We start from the raw sequence: 25,121 nt of genomic DNA, 5'->3' as shown, positions 1-25,121 counted from the left end.
GTTGGCTTTGATTTTTAGACAAAGAGCATGTCCAGTTTAACCAGAGAAGGTACAAGCAGAATGTACTTTGTGCATGTAGTTCAATCATCTTTTTCAAATACACTGTTTGAACATAATGTTTCATCTCTTGTATGATCTTGCACATAACTACTTTTCAAATGCTGTTCTCATTTTCAGGCATTGCTAGAATTTCTTCAAAGGGTAATTGATCACCGAGATGAAAACAAAATGAACCTAAAGAATGTTGCCATGGTTATGGCTCCAAACCTCTTTATGTTTCATAGTTTGGGCTCCAAGGCCATAGAACAAAATGAGTTTGTTATGGCGGCTGGGACAGCGGGTGTCATGCGCTTTATGATTAAATTCCAAAACCTTCTTTGGACTGTAAGTTAATTAGTTTGTTTTTGTTAAAACATTTTCATTAAAAAGTGTGTATTGTCCTCAAAGAATTGCCTCAGATTCAAAGGGCCACTTTCTCTGTCTCTCACAACTGATGCAGGTGACTGGGCTCCCTTCTGAGAAGTTGGCATGACCTACATAGAGAGATTGGGGGTTGGGACAAAAATGTTTCTCTCTCTCAGCTGGTTTAATTGAAAACACATTGAGTGTCAATCAAAACTTTCCAAGTTCAACATTAATGCTAAATCTAGATAATATGCCTGTTTTATTTTTACTTCCAACAGGTGGAGGATGTAAGTATTTCCCCACAGGAACATTTACAGAACAAATCATCAGCATTATGCGTACTGGAGAATAATTTAACTATTTAATTATTCACAGGAATAAATCATATTTTGTAAATTTTATTTATATATTGTTCTTCACAAAATTTGGTTTCAGGAAAGTTTACAAGTTTAAAATACACAAATACAATGAACTAAATAAAAACACCCAGCAGAGAAGACAAAACGTATCTGCAGATAGAGAGATTTTCTACTTTAGAAATGTACTTATCTTCCAATAAGCTATTTGAGAAAGGCTTAGAGTGAGTGAATCATTGTGCTTTGGATCACTTAAGATAGTTTTATTACAGTGAGTATTTCTTTTAGGTTTGGGCCTATTGGTTAGTGTTTATACTGCTTTGTTTTTCAGTTCTGCTGTCTGGGTTTTTTGGGATTAAATTGTTTTTATTTTAAAATCATTGTTACCATTGTTTTAAAATAACTGGATATATATTGCTTAGAAAGTCAGGATATACATTCTAGGGTGAATAAATAATAAATAAAGCTGTCACATTTTGTAACTTATTTCCATATATAAGTTTTATTCTGGTTTTATTCTGGTTGTTTTGTTATACTGTGGTTTTAATGTTCTGTATATTTTATATGTTTTATTGTGTGCTCTTTGGGTGGTTCACAAAAATTAAAACGAGAGAGCTTCAGCTGTTGGGTGGTATAGAAATTATATATATATATATATATAAATGTTGATGCTATTTTGAAAGCTCGGCTTGGCCTTTCTGAGGCCTTATTCACCCATGCAAACAACAGGTATGGAAGGCAGCAAACTGTCCATGAAGAACTAGTCACTGTACACACCACTTGACCCCCCTTTTTGAAGTGGTATGTGAAAACTGAGTTGTGAGTCGACCAGCCACAGCGCTATGGTTTGTTATGTAGAGCAGATTCTGTATAGTTACATTTCACACCATGTTGCTTTGCATATATTAGTTGATCCTGAAATGTCAAGCTCGACCCTAACTATATAATTTCATTGTCATTGGACATAAATGTTGGTATTTATTCCTTTTTGATAGTCTTGTCACTTGAAGGATTCAAACAGATGTTTATGGAAGTTCAAGGAGGTGGTATTAATGTTGCTATATATGTTGTATGTCTATTAGATTCCTACATTTCTTGTGAACCAAGTAAGAAAGCAAAATGCTGAAAGTCAGAAAAAGGAGAGAAAGGACAAAGCGATGAGGAAACTGCTGAAAAAAATGGCTTATGATCGAGAAAAACATGAGAAGCAAGAAAAAAGCATCAGTGATGTCAAAAGTGTCAATGATGTAAGCAAGCAAGTAACATTGAATAAATAAAGAATTGTACAGTTTATCCCTAAACCATAGGCATAACACCTAGGCAAGTGGCCTCTCTAAAGTAGTGAGGTCATCAGAAGTACAAAACAAGATCTTGTTAAAATGATGCCCGAGCTACTAGTAAAGAAGTGTATGCAATATGTATGTTGTTACTAACCGAGATATTTAAAATGTCTAAATATTCCAGTTTGGAAGGTCCATATGTGGAACACTTGAAACTCTGGCCTCTTCAAATTCATGCCACTCCCAAATATCTTAAATACCCCAAATGAAGTGCCCAGATCTAAGTTTTGTTTGGAATAACTTGTATATCCTACCATGTACTTACTTTGTAGTACAGGGATGGGGAACCTCTGGTCCATGGCCTAATGTGGCCTCCAGGGGTTCTCCATGGGCCTGAAAGCTTCTTCTGCTGTTCTCTCCAATTGGTGATCAGTTATCTACAGTCAGTAAAAGTGTATTTAAAGGCAACTAAACTTGAAATACCCTACATAGAATTGAACTGTGCTTTGGCAGGCATGAGAGCTGTTGCACATAACTGAGTTGTGCTTTTGTTGTTGCTCTGTTCTGCACAACAAGAATTGGGTGTTGCATAGAACTGAACTGTTGCTTTTTGCAGGCATGAGAGCTGTTGCACTGGAGCTTGCTTATGAGTAGACATGCAACGAACTGAGCTGTGTTATGTATGCTTCGTGGGAAAATGTCTTACCAAATTGATAATAATTACAGTTATCCTTGGGCCCATCCTGTGCCCTTAACCCCGTTCACTGCTGGAATGTGACCCCTGAGATTGCTCCCAAATCGAATTTGGCCCTTGAGCCAAAGAAGGCCTCACACTGTTGTAGTATAATATATAGTAGATGTAAACTTGTAATATATAGCAGAATACATTAAGAAGGCCTTGAATATCCCAAAGGACTTATTTATTGTTGCTTATTCTACAAGCTGTTGTGGTTGGGACCTACTTAGCTTGTCAGCTTCATTTTCGGCAGTGAACACTTGGTGGTTTCTTGTTCTTAACTGGTTAAACAAAGCTTTTTCTCTAGTTAATTTTATCTAGCCTGTGTTAAGATCAGGATACTATAAATGTGACACATAACATAATTCATACCAACTATTTCCGCTTTTAGTGTTGTGAATATAGATTTTCTTTGGATAAGTGTAACCCATCTTCAGGTAAAGTAGTATTCACAATCTCAGTGGAGTAGAGACATCTTGTGGAAGGATGTAGAATTGCACTGGTCTGAAGAACACATTCTTTTTTATCCGTTGGGATCTTGGGGCCAAATTAGTAGTGATGGTGGCAGCCATGTTTCTTGTTAATTTCACTTATTCACTAATGTAAATTGTGTGTGTGTGTGACTTTAGTATTATAAAGGGTGGGCTGGTGAGAGGAGCTGAAAGCTTCCGCATTTTACATCCCTGTGCACCACTCTTTCAGCATCTGACTAGTCTGGAGGGGGAGGGATGCATATGGATGACAGATGATATGGATATAAAATGGGGAAGGGTTCGACTACCCTTACCTATGTGCAGAGTTCTAACTAATGAGGGATAACTTATTTTTTTGCAAAGCTGCCTCCAATTCAAGATTTTTAAAAATACAAATACTAGAGAGACATAGGCAGAATATTAATACCTTAGTCCTAGGTGTTCTTGGAAGTTCACACCACTGAGATCCATGGGGCTTCTTTGTAAATGGGTTTAAGATTGGGATATAAAGCAGATTAATTCTAATGCAAGAGTGCACAGCTTCTGTCCAGTATAGTCTGCCATTTATTTATATCTTTCATAGACTCATAGAATAGTAGAATAGTAGGGTTGGAAGGGGCCTATAAGACCATCGAGTCCAACCCTTCATTTGTTTCTTACCCTTCCTCCATTGAGCTGGGGGCAGTGTACCAAGTTCCCCCTCCCCTTTTTATCCTTACAACAACCCTGGGAGGTAGGTTAGATACAAAGATATTGACTAGCCTAAGGCTACCCACTGAGCTTCATAGCTCCCTGGTGTTAGTCCAGCACTCTTTACTAATATACTACACCAGCTCTCCAGTGTATTTATGCACATTGGGGATTCAATACTAGGGCTGTGCATGGACCCCCCAATCCAACTCGGAAGCCACTTTGGGGCTTCCAAGGCAGGCCCAATTCAGGTCAGGCTGATTTGAGGGGCCCCCGACCCGCCTTGGCCTATGAAGCTGAAGCGGGATTTGGACATCCGAATCCCACTTCGACCCACCTAACACACCGCCAGCCCCCAGCTCCTTACCTGGGCCCTTGTTCCAGAGGCAGGGGGCACCGCCGCCGGGGAAGCTGCTGCCAGTGCTGCTGGGGAAGGTGCTGACAGGGAAAACGCTGCCTGTCGCAGCCCACCAATCTCCAACAGGCAGGGCTTTCCCTCCAACTGCGCTCTCCCCCTTCCTTGGAAGGAGGGGAGGGCGCCCAGTTAGAGGCCGACTCCTGCCAATGCGGGCGGGTGGCTGCCACTGCCGCCACCAGCTCCTAGGACCTCTGGATGTGCACTGGCAGCTGTCTTGTTCCGGGGAAGGGGGGGACCCATTTTTGCCTGTGTTTGCGCCTTGGCTGTGCCCGCGAGTGGCAGATCCGTGATTTTTCTGGTTCAGTCCATGGAGGCAGTTGTGCTCTGTGACTGGATGGTGGTTTTGTGGGTTGCCCCTTTAAAAATCATACGAAATCTTGAGGATCCATTTCTCATTTTATGGATGCTCGTTTTACCCAGTCCCCATAGCACGCGCTTTCTTCTCTGCTTTGTTCTGCCAAAGGAAAGTGGGAAGGGTTAAGGCTTCCTCTGCCATGCCTGGCAGAGACTGGGGCAGTTGCTCCCAGTGGCTAGGACTGGAGTGGAGAGAGAAATGCGATGGAGCTTCACTCTCCGCTCCCATCCCATCCCATCCTGCTGCTGCTACCAACAGCATTGCATACAACTTATAATTTGTACAGGATCTAACTTCTTAAAACTCTTGATGAGAAGAGTGAGTTAAATCATTTCAAGTCAGATGTAATAGTATTTTCTAGAAGTTGCAGGGTATAGCTCCTGTGCCTTAGAAGAGTTTCAGCTTAGTAGTCATATCTAGAATGCCAAGGAAGATGTATTCTGAAGGCAATTCATGAATATTCTTAAGAATATTCTTAAGAATGCAGGGCTCTAATTTTGTAAGCAAATGTAATATCACCATCATATCACCTTGAATTAGATGCAGAAGAAAGAATCTGCATACTTGTTTGTAAAACACTGGGACAATAGTCATCTTTTTTATTCTTCTTCTTCCAAGGCATGGTATGGGGGTATCTGGCCATAATATGGTTTCAACATATATCTGTTTTCATACTTAAGAATGATGAATGTACAGCACAGGTGGATTTTCAGAATAGTCTCTCTCTCTCTCTCTCTCTCTCTCATACACACACACATGTATACGCGCGCACATGCTTTTTTAATTGTAGAAACATTGTATAGAGTGCCAGAAAAATTAAGTGGCAGTGTTTCTTTACTGAGCTTTTTTGTGACACTAATTATAAAATAGAAAAAGCAGCGAACAAAATGTGTATTGCTATGTGTGAAATTGCTATTGCTGTGTGTGTTAAATGCTGTAATGTAATAACAAAACTATTTTTGCATTTCATCTGTTTGCAACCTGAGTAACTGGGGTAGGGGACTTGTGGGTAGCACCTGCTCTTCTAGTACTCTAATGACTCCCCCCCCTCCAAATTATTAAATCCTAGCATATGAAGAGTCAGGCTAGTAGCGAAGAGCCTCCTAAATGTTATCCTTAGCACAGCCTTCCCCAACCTGGTGCCCTTCAGATGTGTTGGACTGCACCTCCCATCATTACCAGCCAGCTTGGCCAATGGGAATGATGGGAGTTGCAGCCAACACATTTGAATGGCATCAGGTTGGGAAGACCTGTCCTAGGGATTATAACTAATGTTACAGTTTTAATAAAATGTTATACAGCATGTGTTGAATTTTAAACAAAGGAAGAACCCTATCCTTCTAAAAAATGGAATTTCATTTATAATATGAGATATGCCTCATTCAGAATTTGACACACAACACCTTTCTTCACCATTTTTGCAATTAAGAGTGGTATAAAAGTTATTCTACGCTGTAGGATATCTGAAAGGGGAAATCACATTTGGTTAAATTAAACTTTTAACTGATCCAAGAATGTTCTTATGATAGCATAAGCACAAAGTAAAAAATGGAAGGTTTGGGGTTGTTTTCAGAACCAAATTCAGTTAATATGGAAATGTACTATTGCAAATGCGTGTTCCATAACGTGCTGGAAATCTGTTTAATATTTCTGTGAATATACGTAACAATATGTTCCATCCCTGTGAAGATATGAGCCTGTAAGCCTTTCAGTAAATTGTATAGTAGGTTTTTTTAAAAGTCTGCTCTGCATAGAACAATAGGCCTAACTTCAGTTTGTGATCTGTCCAAATTAATTACTCGGCACTGTGTTTTGAGAAGCTTCTCAAAGCCAGCTGCAAGCTGCTGTATTCCAATTTCATTATTGCTTTGCAGGCTGATATTCCTCAGGGAGTCATACGGGTGCAAGCGCTTCATCTTTCCAAAGTTTCCATGGCAATCCAGCTGACAGAAGAACTAAAAGCTAGTGATATAGTTGCCAGGTTCCTCAGCCAAAAAAGGTACATGCCTGCCTGCCTCTCTCTCCCAAACACTTCATTTTTTAAGGTGGTAGTTCTGAATTCTACAGCAAGAAAAAAAGATCTGACTTAATTTTGCCCAAGGGAGTAATGAATATTTATTTATTAACTCTGTCTGTCTTGAATTCATTAAAAAGAAAAGGCAACAAAACTCATTTCACCAACTGGGTTGTTCTCAGTAATCTTTTTGACAACCCTATCAGGCCACATATGTTGGGGTACTCATGAATATGCCATAGTACGTCATGAATTAATTTGTTGAGGAATTGCATCTGTGATGCTTAGATAAATGGATGGATGAACGGACAGACAGACATTACATTGTGTGTTACTGATGAAAATAAAGGATGCATGGGTGGAGAGAGAACTTTTTCTTAGGAAAATTTGGGCTAGTGTGTATATACATGAAAAGCTGCCTTTTCTAGTTTCTGTAAGTAATTTATTTTTGTCAGTTATTCATTTACTACAGGGCATAGAGTCACATGATCCCAAGAAATCCCAGTGCCTTTGGGGAAGACACTGCTGTTCATGCAGGGCTGTAAGTCGCTGATTTCTACCTGCACCCTTTAAAGGTCACTCCTGAAGATCCTGCACCCAGTTTTGGGGACACAGGAGGGGTATAGAACAAAGGAGGGAATTGTCACCCTCCTCTTATTTCTTTTGATCTTAATCTTTGCTATAACATGAGAGGGTTTCCTCATTATGCAGGTTCAGGTTGAAACCATGAATATACAGCCTTCTGTCTGGACTCCCAGTCCTTGAAGTTGCTTCATATTCTGAAATGCTGCAAGCCTGCAAGTGCTCATATAGTAATTTCATTTTTTTGAGAAATGACTGCCAACTTGTGATTCTTTAGGACTGAGGAATACAGATGTCTTCCCCCCTGGTCACACCACCACTTCAGGGAAACCAGCACTTGGCCTGAAATTTGGAGTGGTTAATGGCAATACTCCCCCCTCATTAGTGCTACATTTGTGCATAACACTGTTGTATGTAACTCACCTACTGTACAGTGTCCATGACATCTCTAATGACAAGAAGTGTAATTCCCCTCAGCCATGACTTCCAAGAAACTGGTATTATTTTCCAAGGTTGCTTTTAGAAATTAAATCCTTCTTTTGAAATTAAATCCTTCTTTTGAAATTAAATCCTTCTCTGTTGTCCCACATTTTACCATCTTTAAAAGGGAAGCAAAAACAAGGAAGGGGCACTTGCTCCCCCAGTCCAAAATTTGGAAATACACTTTGGAAATGCCATTGTTTTTATAAAATTTGGAAATGCCATTGTTTTTACAAAATGCAGCAAGTGGCCCAGCAGATGTGTTGCTTCTGAAGCAAGGCTGCCCCCCTCCCGTTATGTTTGTAGTGATATCACATGACTGATGGCAGGATTAGAGCTAGAGGAAGCATAGCTCTGCAATTGAAGCAATTTGCATTGTTAAAATATATATGAATTGTCTGTGCAAGTCATAAAAACAATTGTTATAATATATACCATTATGCCAGAGTATGAAAAAATCATGAACATTAATTGTTTGCTTCAGTTTAAAATAATGGAATCCATTCAAATGGTACAAATCAAACGACCCATTTTAAAAATGGATAGAAAGGTTATACCTTTGTGAGTATAGGAATTCCTTCCAAGTAATTTTGCTGCCATGTAATTCATTGTAGTGTGTGGTTCATCTTCCCATTATCATCGAAGTAGGATATGCTTATTTCAGTAAGTTAACAGATGGAGAAAGATAATTTTAGTACACTGGCAATTCCCTGAGCTCTAGAGCATTTTCCTAAGCACATCTACTGGCTTTTGGTTGCAAGTTATTTGGTACGGTGCCTACTTATTTTGTTACATTTCTTTATAGTGGAATGGTTCAAACTCTGAAGCAAGAAGAGGTATTTTTATATGAAGTTGGAGGAAATATTGGTAAGGCTGTTTATTCAGTAGACTTCGTGCTGATTCAAACTTTGGTTAAATCATGTGGTAAAGCCTAAATTACCTCAGATACATATGTGATGGATTGCTTGCATGGAAGTGCCTTTATGTCAATTGCATATGGAAATTAAATATGTTAAGGACTAGGCTAGAAGTTTTTCCTTGATGTGTGAATTTTGAATATGCAGTATAAGGATATAACAGCACAACATTGCTCTGTCTGCTGCATAGTATAGGGGGAGAAGGGAGGGAGCATGGAGGTGGTGGAGAATGCTGTAATGGTCAGCCGCATGGCCTTGTGCAGTGGTAGACAATGAGGAGTGAGAGCCAACTGGCCCTTTAGCTGGAAGGCCCAGCTCCAGTAGCTGGTACAGTTTAGAGGCAGCTCAGTACCTGCCCACACTCGTTTAGCTACAGTATGGGATTTTAGGGCCGAGTAGTCAGTCAGACTGATTGACTGACTGACTGTCTGTCTGTCTGTCTTTTCCTTCCTTCCTTCCTTCCTTCCTTCCTTCCTTCCTTCCTTCCTTCCCTCCCCCCACCCACCCCTCTTTCTCTCTCTCTCTCTCTCTCTCTCTCACACACACACACACACACACACACACACCCCGTATCCTGCATTGGCCATGGATGGGATTTTCTCAGTCCACAAAGTTGCCATGTTGAGACAGAGTGAGGGTGGAGCTCACCCAGAATTAAGTATCCTGTGAAGTTAGTTAGATGGATGACTACACAAGAGGGGGCCTTTTCTGCAGTGGCCCTACACCTCTGGAATAAGTTGCCATCAGGGGTCTGCCAGGCCTCATCACTGTAGGCTTTTAAGAAGGCCCTGAAAACTTACTGTTTTACTCTGACCTTCCCCTGATTATGTTTTATCAGTATGGTTGTAGCTCCAGTTGTCTGTTGTAAGGTTTATGTTATGCTGGTGTTTGCTATTTTTTAGAATGTTTGCTGCTGTTACTGTTTTTACTATTGTATCTGTTTTTATATGTGTTTTATTGTTGTATGCTGACCTGGGAGGCCTCCTGCCCTGAGAGGTGGCCAAGAAATATTTTAAATAAAATAAATAAATACAATCATCTTTAAAATCTGTAATTTTCATATCTTTGATGTGTTTCCATAACAGGTGAACGTTGCCTAGATGATGATACCTACATGAAGGATTTATATCAACTAAACCCAAATGCTGAGTGGGTTATAAAATCAAAAAACTGCTGAACTCCTGAATTTGCAACGAAAGAGATACTGCAGGCTGATTTTATATAATACTGTAGTGTTCAGATGTACCAAAATAAAAGGGGGTGTATTAATTTGATACTGAATGTATTATACTGTCGAGGGCGGTATAATCATTGCTACACTTGGCTTTCAGGAAGTCTCCTTCCCTTTCTCCCAAGTCAATGTGAGTTACTGTAGCAAATCTAGCAGGACAGGTAGCTATGGTATCTTTCTGAGTTTGTTTGACAGGGACAGTATATACAGTTCTTTTGTCCTGGGAATCATTGTGCCTTTTGATATGGCCCCATCTAATTATTTTTACCTTTAGATTGCTTGTTATGTCTTCAGTTTTTAATGAAGAGCCAATTTTCTTAACAAAAACATCCATTAAAAATTGTTATAGGAAAAGCATTTCTCCATTGGTCTAAATACTCAAAATATGGTGCTTGTATGCCATACGTACACAGGGCAATGGTAGTGCAACATACATAATGCAAAGTTACTACACGTATCTGCTTATTTATACTGGGTCAGGTCACACAAGATGATGCACCCTTACTGTCCCCATGAATATTTTTATTGTGAAGAACATAATTCAAATGCGTTGATGTAGCTGTCTTCACCTGGAAGCAATTCCTATGATCTTGATGGCTGAAAAATACGGTGCTGTGAAAATGGTGGCATCTCCTTCTCTTCCATATACCAAAGTAAATCTATGTTCTTACTGTCCTGGGTTGCATCCTCTTCTTCTTATTTGCCTCCAAGCGACATGAAGGTTTTGGTGAATACACCATGAATAATAGAAATTAAACAAGCAGCAACAGCCAATGAGCTATTTCTTTGGCGGGAATTGCCAGTTGACATTTCAGGTCAATAAAGTGAGGAAACTAACCCATCCTGACCGGTAAGTAGATAACAGCTGCTTAGACTTTCTCTGTCTCTACTGCTACATCTCAGTGTTTACCAGTATCACTAGGCTTTTCCCTCCCTGGCTTTATCGGCATACAGTTGTTATCAGTGGTTCCTGATAGCAAACTGTGGGTTGTATCTAATAGTGTCTGTCCACCAATGGAACAGCATCCACTAGTGGAACGGATTCCTCCCTCCCCCCGCCCCGAAATTGCATGTGCTCCCCAAGTCTACTCTGGAGGCCTGGGGGATTCTCTGGAGCATGGGGAGTTAGGGGCTCCAGTGGGGAGGAGAAGAAAGGAAACTCCCATTGTGCAAGTGAAGTCCGCTTGCGTAACACTGGATATAGTCCCGCCTCACCAACCATCTTGGACAAATAGGAAATTTAAAAGTAAATATTTATGAATCTAGAACCTAGTTTTAAAGGTGCACAATAGAGCAAACTGCATTTGTAATACTTCATAGTCCTTAGCTGCTCCAAACCAGATTGAACTATAAAGGTAATCTGAGGTATTTGAATGAGGAACACTTGCTACGGCTAAGAACAGCCGTAGCGCTCATTTAAACACCCCCCCACACACACAAATGGCCTGTAGATTTAATTTTTAAAAAATAACTTTCTTGCTGGGTTAGTGCCATTATCTTTTTATTACTGTTTGAAAAGCAATTTTATACTTATATGGATTTTCTTAATGTTGTTCTAATTTGAATTATTAGATGTGTACATGAAGTATACACAAAAGATACACTGGCTAGTTGCTGAATCGGCTATTTTTTTCTTTTAGTTTTGTTTCCACTTATTTTGTAGATTTGTACATAAAATGAGATTTTTCAGATGAAATATATTTGAGCTGGGGTTTTCTTTTCCTTTTGTGTGTATTGTTGCGTCAAGTGCATTGCTGGATCTTTGAAACCAGAAAAAGCAATCCAAAGACTCCTCTCTGTCATGAAACTAATTGATGTATATATGAGGTCATAACCTTGCATACTACTTTATTTCATTCAGTGTGGCTATCACCTTCTAGTTCTGTACTCACAGTCAATTATATGGATTCAAAATCTCTGGCACCCCTTTTGAGTGCTCTTGTCCACTACTTTAGCAGTGTGTCCCTGTCAGCCCTTTATTTTAAAGTGCATAACTAAGATTTTATATCTGGAATTGGCACTAAAAAGCACTATGACCTGCTTCAGAAACATTTATTTTATTTTCTTGAACTTTCAGCTTGAAGAAGAGTTCTGTGTAATCACAAAGCTGGCACCTGCTGTAAACACTAGTTGGTTTCAACAAAAAGTACTGTCTTTCTTGTTCTATAGGATCAACACTGTAATGAAAAAAACCCTCCCCTCCTTTTTTTTTTTTTTTTACAACTGGAACATTCCTATCTATTTGGTCTTACTTTTCTTTCTCAGTTTAGCTAAAGATCAATATACAACCTAGTACAAACATTCAGTTCATTACTGTATTTGTCTTCCATGGTTTTGTTACGTCTGCGGAACTGTGAAACTGTTATTTAAGTCTCACATTGGCATGAACCAAATATAGTTCCTTGCTTCAGCTGGGAAGTTAGTTCCTATGAGAAAGAATGCTGGAGAATTTCATTTGATTCCTATTTTTAAGTGAACCAACGTAATTTGCACTTCCCAGACTAATATACAGACTGGAATGTGGTTAACCTTAAGATTCCTCACTTCTCCAAATTTTGTAGTGCAGTTTTTGACTCGAAATGTGCATACAAAATGCATGTTAGAGAAAGATACATACAAAATGTGTATGTTAGGGAAAGTTGGGTACAAAAATAAATGAGAATTTTCATGCATTAAAAATATTAGCAGAATGCTGCAGAAATTGGACGGAATGGACTTGTGACTGCATACATACGAAACTGATACAGGCTGGATATAGATTGATTCATACATCCCTACCTGTGAGTAGTGAAAGGCTCAATTTTATGATATCGGTATCTTTATTTCCATGTCTAAATGACTGGGTTTCTCTAAAAGTTCCAGTATGCGTGTTCAGACACCGAAATCTTCAATTTCTGTTTTGCTTTTGGTTTTTTATCCCCATATTTATTTTTGGTCCTAATATTTGTTTGCATGTCCTCTGCTTTCACATGTCTCCCTTCTCTGCACAGCCTCCATAGATGGCAGCATTGCTCTACAGATGAGATGAAAAACAAACAGTCCAAAATGTGAAATGATTAAAATATTCTTAGAAATTGTCTAGAAATCTTAGCCTTTATTGGTAAAGAGGCTATATATCAATGCTGCCTGAAAGTAGAAGACGAACATATTGAAGACCCAGGGCCTTAAAATATGGTTGGTAGATATCCCCTAAATATTAAATATACGTAGGAGGTGTAGATAAAAGTACTACAAATTGGTACAAAGTGCTTGTGTGATGGAAGTTTTAATCTTACTTTAGCAGTGCTGTCATCTGCATCTCCTCTTTGGAAGGGCCACTTAACTATTGAAGACTTTGCCTTCCTAACCTGTCATTAACCGTGAGAAGCATCATTAATTTTGTACAACTATGTACGCACGTTAGCTGCACTGTTTGTGCTGTTCAGTTAGCCATTAGCATGCATTATATGGCATGGAAAACACAGTAAATATTTAAAAGAAGGATTGGAGAAAAATTTCTCAAGTATTAATAACTGCACCCTATTCACTGGGGAACCCAACGTTTGGGTTAAATAATTACACAAGAACATTCTGCTAGGGATGTCAGAGAATTCTGCCACGGATCTCGGTGCCCGAAATCTGTGGCAGAACGGAAATGCCTGCCCGAAATCTGTGGTGGAATGGCCTGCCACCCCCCGCCCCCTCGCGGATCCCCCCGGGACGAGACTTACCTGGGGCGGATGTTCCGGGCGGCTGTGGCAGCGGCTGGTCTTCCGACCGGCTGCCACTGCTGCCATTTGCAGTCTTGTCAGGTTTTTTTTTTTTTTTTTTTTACAGAGATGTGATAGGCTACGTAAGTCTTTACGTAGCCTATCACATCCCGGTTAAAAAAAAAAAAAAGCTTACACAAATGGCAGCAGCTACAGCTGCCGCCATTTGCGTTCCTTATTTTTTGCCGTCTTAGTCTACGTAAATATTTACGTAGGCTAAAACGGCGAATCAAAAAGGGATGCAAATAGTGCCCGCTACGCTATTTGCGTTCCCCTTTATTTTCGCCGTCATAGTCTACGTCAATATTTATGTAGACTAAGCCGGTGAAAAATAAGGAACGCAAATGGCGGCGGCCATAGCCATTGCCATTTGCGTACGCATTTTTTTTTTTTTTTTTACCCAGAGCCCTCCACGGCCAAAAATCCGGCTGTGGACGGCCCTGGCCTGGGCCTGGCCGGCTGCTCCGCAGAGCCGCTGCGGAGCACAGCCGGCCATCGAGGATTCCGGGGGGGAGGACTGGATCGCCTCCCCCCCGTCGAGGATTCCGGGGGGAAGGATGGAATGCCTCCCCTCCCACACCATGAACAGAATCCGCGGAAAGGTAAGTGACTTTCGTACATCCCTACATTCTGCTTTGTTTCCAGATGGTAGGATCCCAAAATGGTAATCATTCATGTCCAGCTAGAATGAATTAGTTCTAAACAAAGACATTTAATTTATTACCTGCCACCAAAATTCTACAAAGTGCACCTTTTAAAAGCAGGCAGGGTATAAAGTCACCTGCCTCGGCAGAAAAGGTCTAGGATGGAAACAGATAGTATGTTTTATTGTTTTTAATCCTCTAGAGATTTGATGATGAGGTGATAGGGCCATTGTTGCCTGTGGCATATGTACCCATCCTAATATTATTTCTATTCTGGAGTTTGCAGGTTTCTGAAACACTAGCAAAACCTTTTATCCACAGAGATAAGTAGTGTCAAAGAATTGTTACAGGAGAGTAAGACTACCTCTATCACACACCTTTTAATGGTCTTAAAAATAAGTGAACTGTTTTGTTAAATGCAATCTCTTCTATTTGCTGCAGGCGTGGGGAATGTGTGGCCTTCCAGATCTTGTTGGGCTACAAATCCAGTCAGCCCTGACCATTGGCTGTGCTGGCTGGGACTCATGAGAGTTTCAGTCCAACATCAACTCAAGGGCTGCAGCTCCCTATCCCCAATTTAATATACATTTAGTCTACTATGTACAGCAGGGGTGGGCAACTTGTAGGCCAAAACTTCTGTAGGGCCACAACTACCATTATCAGTCACCATTGCCTATACTAACTAGGCCAAAACATCTGGATGGCCACAAGTTACCCACCTCGTATAGAAATGAGGGAACTACCTTAGAAATATTTAAGTTTATTCAGACAGGGGTGTTAGGTCTGAATCAATGGCTTCCATGAAGAACTGGAGTCTGCCCCCCCCCCCTTTAAAGGTAGATATGTGTTAAATGATTGAAGTATAGTTGCAATGGTTTTTGATGTTTCATTAATAAAGGGAATGTTGGTCTAAGGAACCCAAATAATTTTGCATTCATAGAGGAGGATTGAGGATTGATGAAGACCTATCAGGAAGTTTGCATTTCCACTCCACAAGAGTTGACTTTGAATAAGAAAGGAAGCCAAGTGAGACCTGGCATTTTTACATATCAAATACAGGTCTTGGTATTGCATAGGAGATGAGTAGCATTAAAACATTAATAAACAAAATGGTATGGATTGCAATGGAAGTCTGCTTATGGAAAGCCTGTTTAGACAGTTTTCAGTTCAAATGGTTCAGTGTTTGAAGCTCAGCAGGATTTATTCCCTACTGTAGAGACCTGACTGCAGTGGGTGAAAGATCAGATGCTTCTTGTTAAACCTTCTTGTTGCAGCTGTAGCTAATTAAAAGTTTCTGCTGGCAGCCAATTAGTTTGCCTTGTTGAAAAGTACTTTGGTTGGATTTCATGCTACTTGAAGAGCATTAGCTGCTCTAGACTAGGTAGTAGCTATTCAGTTGACACGGGCAGTCGCCCTCCTTTCCACCCCAAATGCAGAGCAGTCTTTTGAGGCTGATCCACATACACTGTGTTTTAACAAGCCCACGAACCGCTCGCACCCTGGTTCATTACCCATGCACAGGGAATCTCAACAGGGCTGCACAGAAGCCTGTTTTCCTCCTCCCACCTGCCCTGGGCATGCCCGCAGGAAGCAACACAGGGCGTAATGTGAAATGGGAGGGCTGCACACGACTCTCATATCCTTACCTCGGCCTCGCTGTCTGCCCAATGCAAGCTGTGTTTGAAGACGGAGGACTAGCTGGAGATGGGCATACAGATGTACCGTCTTGTGCTGCCAACATACATGCCCCATATACACGCACACATGCACGGGACAGGGCGTAGGGCTCAATACCTCCATCAATCCTCCATGTGTGTGTAATGCACCTACAGTGCAAATGGATCATGTCAGATGTGTTAAAAATGCAGAGCTCTAGATGCATCTGGTGTCTAAAAATGTTTGCTTGCATATCTGTGAAATGCGGGAGTGTAACAGCTAGTGCAGACAGTGCTAATTCCAGGATAGGGGCCAGAGTCTAAATAGCCCTGCCCGCAATAGCAGCTGTCTAGCTCTCTGCTCAGTGGCTGGCTTTGCCAAAGCCAGGGCTGGTATCAAAGGCAGCCATGGTTGGGCACCTGCCAAGGGCCCACACCCCAGCAGGGGCCCACCGAGGAGTCCCCTGGAGTTGCTCCTCTTCACCACTGCAACCTGCTTGTTCACCTGCCTCTCACTCTGGCCCAGACAATGGTGATGTGAGACGGAGAAGCAGCAGATGCCTATTTGCTCACTGGCTCTCTGCCTGTCAAGCAAGCAAGTGGTAACAATGATGAGAATAGTGACAATAGTGGTGAGAAGGTAGACTCACAGAGGGACAGGATCCATTGAGGGTCTCTTTCATAAGGGTCTGCAAAAACCTGGAGCTGGCACTGGCCAAAGCTAGAACCCTTGCTTGTTGGTTCAGCTATATGATCGCTGACGTGTTTTTCCGATTAAGAGGTGACTTGGATACTTCAGGTTTTCATAAGAAGGTAACTAAGAGTACAATCTGAGTTGTACTACCATATGAATCTACCAGACACTATGATCAACATCTCAGGACCTCTTCCAAGTGCCTCTTCCAAGGGAGGCTGAAAGGATAACAATAAGGGAGAGGGCCTTCTCAGTGGCAGCCTCTGATCATGAAATGCTCTCCCCACTGAGGTCTGCCTGGCCCCACCGTCGTCATCTTTTTGGCACCAGGTGAAGACTTCTCTTTACACCCAGGAATTTGACAGCATACAATGTGGGCTTTTAATGTCAGTTGTTTTTGTCAGGTCCTGGTATTTTATCGTAACTCTTTTTACCTGTTTTAAATTGTTTTTAAATTTTGTACATCAAAGATTTTACATTATATTTTTATTGTGTTGTATTTTGGGGGTTGTAATTTTTGTGGACATCCCCCCTCCCCCCACCGGGAGCTTTGGCTGTTGAGTGGTATAGCAATAAAAGGAATAAAGTGAAATGAATGAAAATATGTGTCTACTCAGTTCTATTGTTTTCAGTGGAGCTTACTTTCAGGTAGGGGCGTGAAATTGCAGCCAATTGCAGCCCTGTCCCAGGAACCTAGAGGAGAGGGCCTCCACTTCTGGCCTCCTGCTGACAAGCTTAATGAGAGTTTGGGCTTATGTTGTCTATCTCAGTAAGCTACCTATGGCATTACTTATTCTCCTTGAGAGACGATTGGCAAGTGGCAGCAGTTATAAGTCAATGTGCTCAGCTAGGCCTGATTTTGTTTTGGTTTTTTATTTAATGAAATATTTTTTATTGCTAGTCTGAGTGAAAGCCAGCCTCCATTACTAGGAGATGAAAAATAGCTCATCCTACAAGCATTTATAAGCCATCCACTGCCTGCTTCACCAAGTTCGTCCTGGCGTGATGCAATATCCACTGACTTCTATAAGCTGTTGTGTTTTACAGTTAACAGCATGTGATGTGCATCTTTTTAATGCATTGCTAGCCATGCACTTGAATGCACAGCCATTCATTGCTTTGAGCACTGTACACTACACTAATTGAAAAACACAATCAGGCATAAACTCCTATAACCATGCCTGTGCTGTCCTATGAAACAAAAGCAAATGCCTCGGATCACAGTCTGTTGCTCACCTAAAAACCATTTTTATGCTGATGTGGTGTGTCCAAGCCTCTGGTTCTGATAAAGGACAACTGCTCATGCCTTGGCTTGTGTTTAGCAAAGTATTGGCATGCTAAGGAGGGGCTACAAGTGTGTGTGTGTGCGCTCTACATACTAGGAGTGGAGCCACTAGGCACGGTCCAGCTCCCCCTCAAAGTGTTGAGTATACACAAGAGAGAGTAATGCACCTAGGGCTGGACCATGGGACCGAAGTCCAGGAGTCTAATGTATCAAGAATGCAGAGGCAGTTGTAGGGCATGGAACGACTGGAGCAGGGGAAGAGAAGAGAAACGTGTGCTTTACAGCTGAAGTAATACACATAACTATCTAACACACACACACACACACACACACCAGTAAGACCATTAAGTCCAGGGTTTAAAGTTACATAGTTGCACCACTGTCAGGAGAAGGCCTTACTGTTGCTGCTGTATTAAGTGCTAAATAGTAATTGACCTGGTTTGCATGACACAGCTACCACCCATGGCTGGATCAGCCATGGTGGGTTGTCATGTTGTGCGAATCCGGTGTGGTTGCCGCAGGGTGGCTTAATTTTCACAAACAAGCCACCCTGAGAACATGTGGCTTTTTGTAGGGTTGTTCATAGCTACAACTCCACATACCATGGTGACTTCTCGTCTAATCTGAACACAGCAGGGCAACTTCGTAGGGATGTATGAATTGTGCTCGTACCATCCTGCTTGACGCAGTTTGTGTCCTCTGTCCAGTTCCTCTGTCCGCAAGCCCCCGAAATCCTCTGGGGTTTTTTCTGCCTCGGAAGTTACGTAAATCCGCAACAAATGTCAAAAAATCCTCCGCGCCCAACAGCCGCCCGTCCCGTTCCGCCATTCCACAAAAGACTATTCTTCGCAAATATTTACGTAGTTTCCGTCGGCTGGAATTGACCCTATTTAACTTCCGCCGCACTTGCCATTGTTTGTTATGATTGCTTACGTATTTTTTCCCTAGGGGGGAATCCCCCTGTAACTTCCGCCGCACTCGCCATTGTTTGTTGTGATTGCTTACGTATTTTCTCCCTAGGGGGGAATCCCCCTGTAACTTCCACTGCACTCGCCATTGTTGTAATTGCCTTGGCCGGAACTTTCCGGCTATTTTCGTAATTGTTTACATATTTTTTTTCATTGCCGCCCAGAATGTTTCCCACCCTCTGTGTGCTCCCCTGCTGTCTTGTTTTCTCGGACAGGGACAGGGACTGTGATTTTATTAATTTCTGTGTATTTGTGCTTGATGTTCCTAACCTAACCGCCTCCCAAATAAAAAAAAAACGGGGCTGCAGCTCCGCTTCCGTAAAATCTGTCATCAACTTCCTGCTAACTTCCTGAATGTCATCTGCATCTGCGTAGGGATGTATGAAAGTCACTTACCTTTTCGCAGCTTGGCTTTGTGGTGGGGGGGAGGCGCTTCGCTTTTCCCCCCGAAGTTCAGGCAAGAGGGGGGAGGCGCCCCGCCTCGCCCGGCCGAAATTCAGGCTGGGGAGAAGCGCCCCATCTCCCCGGCCGCGAAACAAAAAGTAAAAAAAAAAAAAAAAAGACCTCGTGATAGGCTACGTGACGATTTACGTAGCCTATCACGGCTAGATTTCCAAAGTCAGCTGTGATAGGCTACGTAAATCGTCACGTAGCCTATCACGGGTGACTTTAGAAAAAAAAAAGAAGTGTGTACGCAAATGGCGGTGCCCATGGGGCGCCGCCATTTGCATTCCTTATTTTGGCACGTCTAGTCTACATAAAGATTTACGTAGACTACGGCGAAAATAAGGGCAACGCAAATTGCGTTCCCTTATTTTCGCCATAGTCTACGTAAATCTTTACGTAGACTAGACGTGCCAAAATAAGGAACGCAAATGGCAGCGCCCCATGGGCGCCGCCATTTATGTACCCGCTTTTTTTTTTTTCCAAAGTCACCCGTGATAGGCTACGTGACGATTTACGTAGCCTATCACGGCTGACTTTGGAAATCTAGCCATGATAGGTTACGTAAATTGTTACGTAGCCTATCACGGGTGTTTGTTTGTTTTTTACTTTAGTTTTTTTTTTTTTTTTTGCAATGGCAGCGGCAGCAAGTTGGGAGACATTGGCACTCAAGTCAACTCATGAGCAAGTGTTCATCTGAGAGCTTGGAGATCTGGGTATAGTCCACTCAGCCATGGAAGCTCGCTGGGTGACTTTGGCCCAGTCAGAAAGCCCCAGCCTACTACCTCAGTGTTGTTGTTGTGAGCGTTAAATGGAGAGGAAGAGGATAATGTGAGCTGTCTTGGGTTCCTTGCGCTAGGAAAAAAGGTGGCATTTATGCAATGCATCACTAGAATGAACAGATACCATGGCATTGCAAATGTAGAAGTGGGGTGACTAGAAGTGCAATCCTGTGCATGTTTACAGAAGTCCAACAGTCCCCATCACACCAAAACTGTCAGTACTGTATAATCTGCCTCCCTAATTATCACCTCATCATTAGACCTTGTGGTGGGATGGCCAGAATCAGTGGTTCTTATGGTAGTAGGGATGGTGATAGACAGATCAATGAATGACTGTGGTTTTGTTCACTCACCACATATATAAATGCATTCATTCTGTTACTGTGACATCCCATAGCTGCGCATCATGCCTTGCTGGCGGAGGAGGCACTGAGGGCCGCAGAGAGGGAGAGGAGGGAAGAAGAGGAGGAGGAAGAAGAGGAGGAGGAAGAGGAGGAGGAAGAGATCCAAGAGCCCCAACTGCAGCCAGAGCCAGAGCGAGAGGAGCAGCATCTGTGGAGGAAGGCCACCCTTCTTCCACAGATGAAGCCCCTCCTCTTGTGCTCCTGAGGCGTCTCTTGACAGATGTCCAGAGGCTCAGCAGGACCTCTAAGTAGTACTACAGAATGGCACCTGAGCTAACAACTCTGCCTGCAAGATGCAAGATGCAACTGAGGCTGCTGGACACTCACACACTGCCGTCCTATATGTGAAGGCAGGAAAAATGGTTGATGAGTTCCCTCGCCTCAATGACGTTATCTTCCTGGTGGGGTGGGGGGTTGGCCTGGAGGGATCTCGCTCACCTGACCTCACCTCAACCTGACCTCACCTTCACAGACAATAAAAAAAGAGATGAGGCTATGTGCACTTCGTGACTCAGGCAGGCAGGCTACATGCACTTTGTGACCCCGTCCCTCCCAGCAAAAGAAAGCCGCGTCATTGCAGGAAACTGCGTATTTATTAAATAGTTTCATAAAATCCCTTTCGCCGTCTATGTCTATTTCTTTCGTCCCGATTTGCGAATTTTCCTTCATAAATACTTTCGTATAATTTTCGGCGGAGAAAAAAAAAGGGTCCGCGTGAGCTCCGGTCCGAGTAGACTGGGGCGCCCTGTTCCGGGGAGGGTTCCGCAGACCAGATGTGTCTGAATTCGATCCCATTTAACTTTAGGATGGATTTGTCTGACATCCCTAATTGTGGGTTGTCAGGAACAGCTAGGGAGCTGCCCAGCAAGAACAGCAAACCCCCCTGCTGCTCTTTGCAATCTTGCTAGTGCTGCCACTACCCTTCCTCATCCCTTCTCAGTGCCCTCCATGCCATGCTCCTAAAAATAGAGAAGGAAGGACACTGGAGAGTGTTCCAGATGCATTCACAATTTTTTTTTCTGGCCCTTTGCAAGTGTGCAGGAGTGAATGTCCACTATTAGGAAATTTGAGTAAATTGCCCCTCTGTTTTACTACTCGGCCTTGAGATTTGCACAGTTTCCCCCTCTGTGTTACTGCTTTGCCATGACCTTTGCATATGTTTAGCGATGCCACTCACTGCTCTGTAACCCATAAGTATATGTGACAGCTAGCAACAGAGACCAGTGGGGGGAAGTGACAACAATGAGGGGAGTTGAAAGTGGCTGGTAGGTGTTCCTGCTTCAGTGGAACGTGAAGCAGCCTTTAAAAAAGTTGTTTGCCAGCAAGCAAAGTGTCAAAGTGAGGGACAGTGACAGTGGGGGGGGGGCAGGATGCGAGTATGCTTGGCTAAATATCGAACAGGCAGTTTTGTGCTCCTGTGCAAGAGCGCAAGACCCTGAAACAAAAGATTTTTTTTAAAATATCTGGCAAATACATTCCTGCATCCATAAGGGCTAGAATCTTTTTTTCCTTTTTGTGATCTGATGCAGAGGGAGGAGGGAGCCGAAAGCAGCTGGTTGCTGCAAGAAAAAAAGGACATTTAGGAGTGGGAGTTCTTCAGTGTAACATTTTAAAAAAAGGAGTTCTGTAGTGTGGGAGGTACTGAAATGGAGAATAAAATTGAGAAGGACATTGACAAGAGGTATGCTGGTCTAAATATCAGAGAGGCGCTGTTGTGCAAGAGTGTGAAACCATGATTTTTTTAAAAATGTGAATGAGTTCCTGCATTCATAAGGGCTCATAAAATTAATTGCATTTGGCGATCTGATGTGTGAGGGGGGAGTTTCCGTCGGGAGCTGTCAGTCCCAGCGGACCAATTGCAGAAAGGGTCTGATGTAGGGATGCGGGAAACGAGTTCTGCCAAAGGTACCTGGGATGCAGTGGGAGACCTGAGGGGGGAAATAAACCATGGCAAGACACAGAGCGCCTGATCATCTGTTGGGTTAGCAAGCCAACAACCTACTCATGATAGCTTATTCTCAGGGTGGCTATGGTGATGTGCAAACCTGCCCAAACCTGCACTGCAACCCACTGAACAATAAATATGTCAGAATATTGGTTCGAAAGTGCAACCCCCACCCCCACCCCCACCCCCATCCAACCTAACATGGTACAAACAGTGAACACTTCCATACATACATCCAGCAATATGTGTAGCATAACTTTTTTTATTTAAGGTGTAGAGCAGTTTTTAAACTGATTTCTGTGAAAAAGCAGACAAAAGCTGGAAAGCATTTGGTTTGGGACAGCTCATCAACTCCAAGGATGATAGGAAAACAGATCAGGTCATCAGAATGTGAACAGAGTACAAAATTGGCAAGAAGCCTGCAGAAAGAAGTGACAGATGTTTAGGGAGACCAAGGCATCTGAAGAAATTGCAAACATACAGGACACTTTGAGAGAGAGGCAATGTATAATTGGATATTGGAATGTGATATGGTGAGATTTTTCCAAGGCAATCTTGTGATTAGAATGACCCATACAAATACTGTTTCCCTTAGGAAAGTATAGTTATAACAACATTTGATGTAGCCCAACAATTCTGTGTGTGTCCTTTTTATACTGAGTTTTGGTAGTTTATTGGAGAAAACACAACTGAAGCTTATTCAGAAAAGAGATTTGTTTCTTTTGCAGCAATACGAGTTGCCCGTAATCAACCTTTTGTCTTATATTTGAAGCTCCATGGAAGGGCAAAGCAGACATTCAGCTTTTGATCAGTGGAGCACCCCATCTGCTGCATTTGTGGCTTTTATTGAAAATGTCCTATGAAAAGCCAAGTAGGCTGGCTGAGTATTTAGACCATTCTTCTAACTTAGAAATATAGCCAAAAATAAAGTAGTTGATGAGGATGGAAGCTTCTGTCATTGATGAGGATGGATGCTTCTTAGGTTGAACTCAAAGAGCAGCTTCACACTGGTGGCACAGCAGTATTATTATTGCTATTATTATTATTATTATCATCATCATCATCATCATCATCATCATCATCTATATTTTCCAATGACCAAAACTCTGGACAGATCATAAAAATTAAAACACTAAAATGAAACACAATAAGAACATAATATAACATCTTATCAGTAAATCCATTTAAAACAGCTAAAAACAACGATACAATATCAGGACCCAATAAGACAACTGTCCTTAAAAGCCTCATCAAATGCCTGGGAGTAGAGGAAAGTCTTAACCTGGCACTGAAAAGATGACAATGTTGTCACCAGGTGGACTTCAGTGGGGAAAGTATTCCACAACCGGGGAGCCACCACTGGGGACTCAGAGGAGGGCCCCAGATATTGATCCTAGTATATGGGTAGGTTCATACCAGGAGAGGTGCTCTGACAGGTATTATGGACTTGAGCTGTGTAGGGATTTATAGGACAAGACCAGCACCTTGAATTGGGCTCAGAAATGTACAGGCAGCCAGTGCAAGTGGGTCAGAATCCATGTTATATGCTCAGACCTTCTGGTCCCTACTATCAATCTGGCTGCCCCATTTTCCACAAGCTTCAGCTTCTGAACTGTCTTCAAAGGCAGCCCTACATAGAACGCGTTGCAGTAATCTGCTATCTGACACCTGAAAAATCATCCATCTGGTATCCCAAAAGTGGCAGAATTGATAACAGACAGATTTGCCAGGTCACAAACTTTAAAACTTTCTCAAAAGCACCACAATGGAAGTTAGAACCAAGACAAGCATTCAGAAACAGCATCTAGTATAGTCCAGGTGTGACTATACAGTATTCTTATGGGTGCATGATGTTGTCACCTGTTAAGTATTTATATTGTTTCAAATTCTCTGAACCAATAACAGCTAATGCCTTCCCATAATATGTGACGTCCAAGCCCCCTACATGTATTGATACTGGTGATTGAATGTGGGTGGGCATAACACTGGATCAGAACTAAGCTTTTCTTCTCTCACTATCGAGTTCTCTGAGCCACTGTCCCAACAAAATAGTTCTTTAAGATGTAATGGCTGTTGCCAGCACCATGTCACAATGTGTGTGACGTGCTAATGATGCCAGGGCAGTGTTGCAATGTCATTTGGCACTGTTACCAACTACCAAAAGGGGTCACATGGCACAGATTGGATGGAGAGAGGCATGGTGGGAGAACAGGTACTAATCTGACTACATAATATCCCAAATACAGTGTGTCACCACAAAGCCAGTCACATCTATGTAATTGTATGCACCTAACACTTGCTAGAAGATAATTTACTTAGTGTTTTAGACAGTGGAGGCTGATGGCTCTGATGTCAGTGGGGCAGTGAATCCACTCCAAGTTTCAGTCAGAACTCTGACGGAGCTATCCAAGGTCTGAAGCACCTTGGATAACTCCTTTAGAGTTCTGAATGGTTCTGACTGAAACCTGGAGTGGATTCACTGCCCCACTGACATCAGAGCCATCAGCCTCCACTGGTTTTAGACTGCATTTCTGGGAAAAAAAACCTCACACCAAGGTGGTCAACAACAACAAGAACAAACAAGCCCTCCAGAAACTGGTGCCGTCCAGTTGTT

At 42.2% G+C, this 25,121-nt stretch overlaps 1 protein-coding gene across 2 annotated transcripts in view; it reads left to right on the top strand.

Annotated features, from left to right (window-relative positions):
- The window catches only part of ARHGAP18 (Rho GTPase activating protein 18), an 83,393-nt gene extending 71,763 nt beyond the window's left edge, over positions 1-11,630 (top strand). For both annotated transcript variants that reach the window (XM_084827488.1, XM_084827487.1), the window contains exons 11-15: positions 178-384; positions 1,844-2,008; positions 6,588-6,712; positions 8,595-8,656; positions 9,792-11,630. In XM_084827488.1, the coding sequence (XP_084683614.1) occupies positions 178-384; positions 1,844-2,008; positions 6,588-6,712; positions 8,595-8,656; positions 9,792-9,883 (651 nt within the window). In that variant the 3' untranslated portion in view covers positions 9,884-11,630. The remainder of the gene's footprint in view (positions 1-177; positions 385-1,843; positions 2,009-6,587; positions 6,713-8,594; positions 8,657-9,791) is intronic.
- The last annotated feature ends 13,491 nt before the right edge of the window (positions 11,631-25,121 follow it).

Source organism: Heloderma suspectum, chromosome 1, assembly GCF_057233095.1.
Source record: "Heloderma suspectum isolate Gila_16-S chromosome 1, 16-S_ref, whole genome shotgun sequence".
NCBI classification, from domain to species: Eukaryota; Metazoa; Chordata; class Lepidosauria; order Squamata; family Helodermatidae; genus Heloderma; species Heloderma suspectum.
This window is presented reverse-complemented; position numbering and strand designations above follow the sequence as displayed.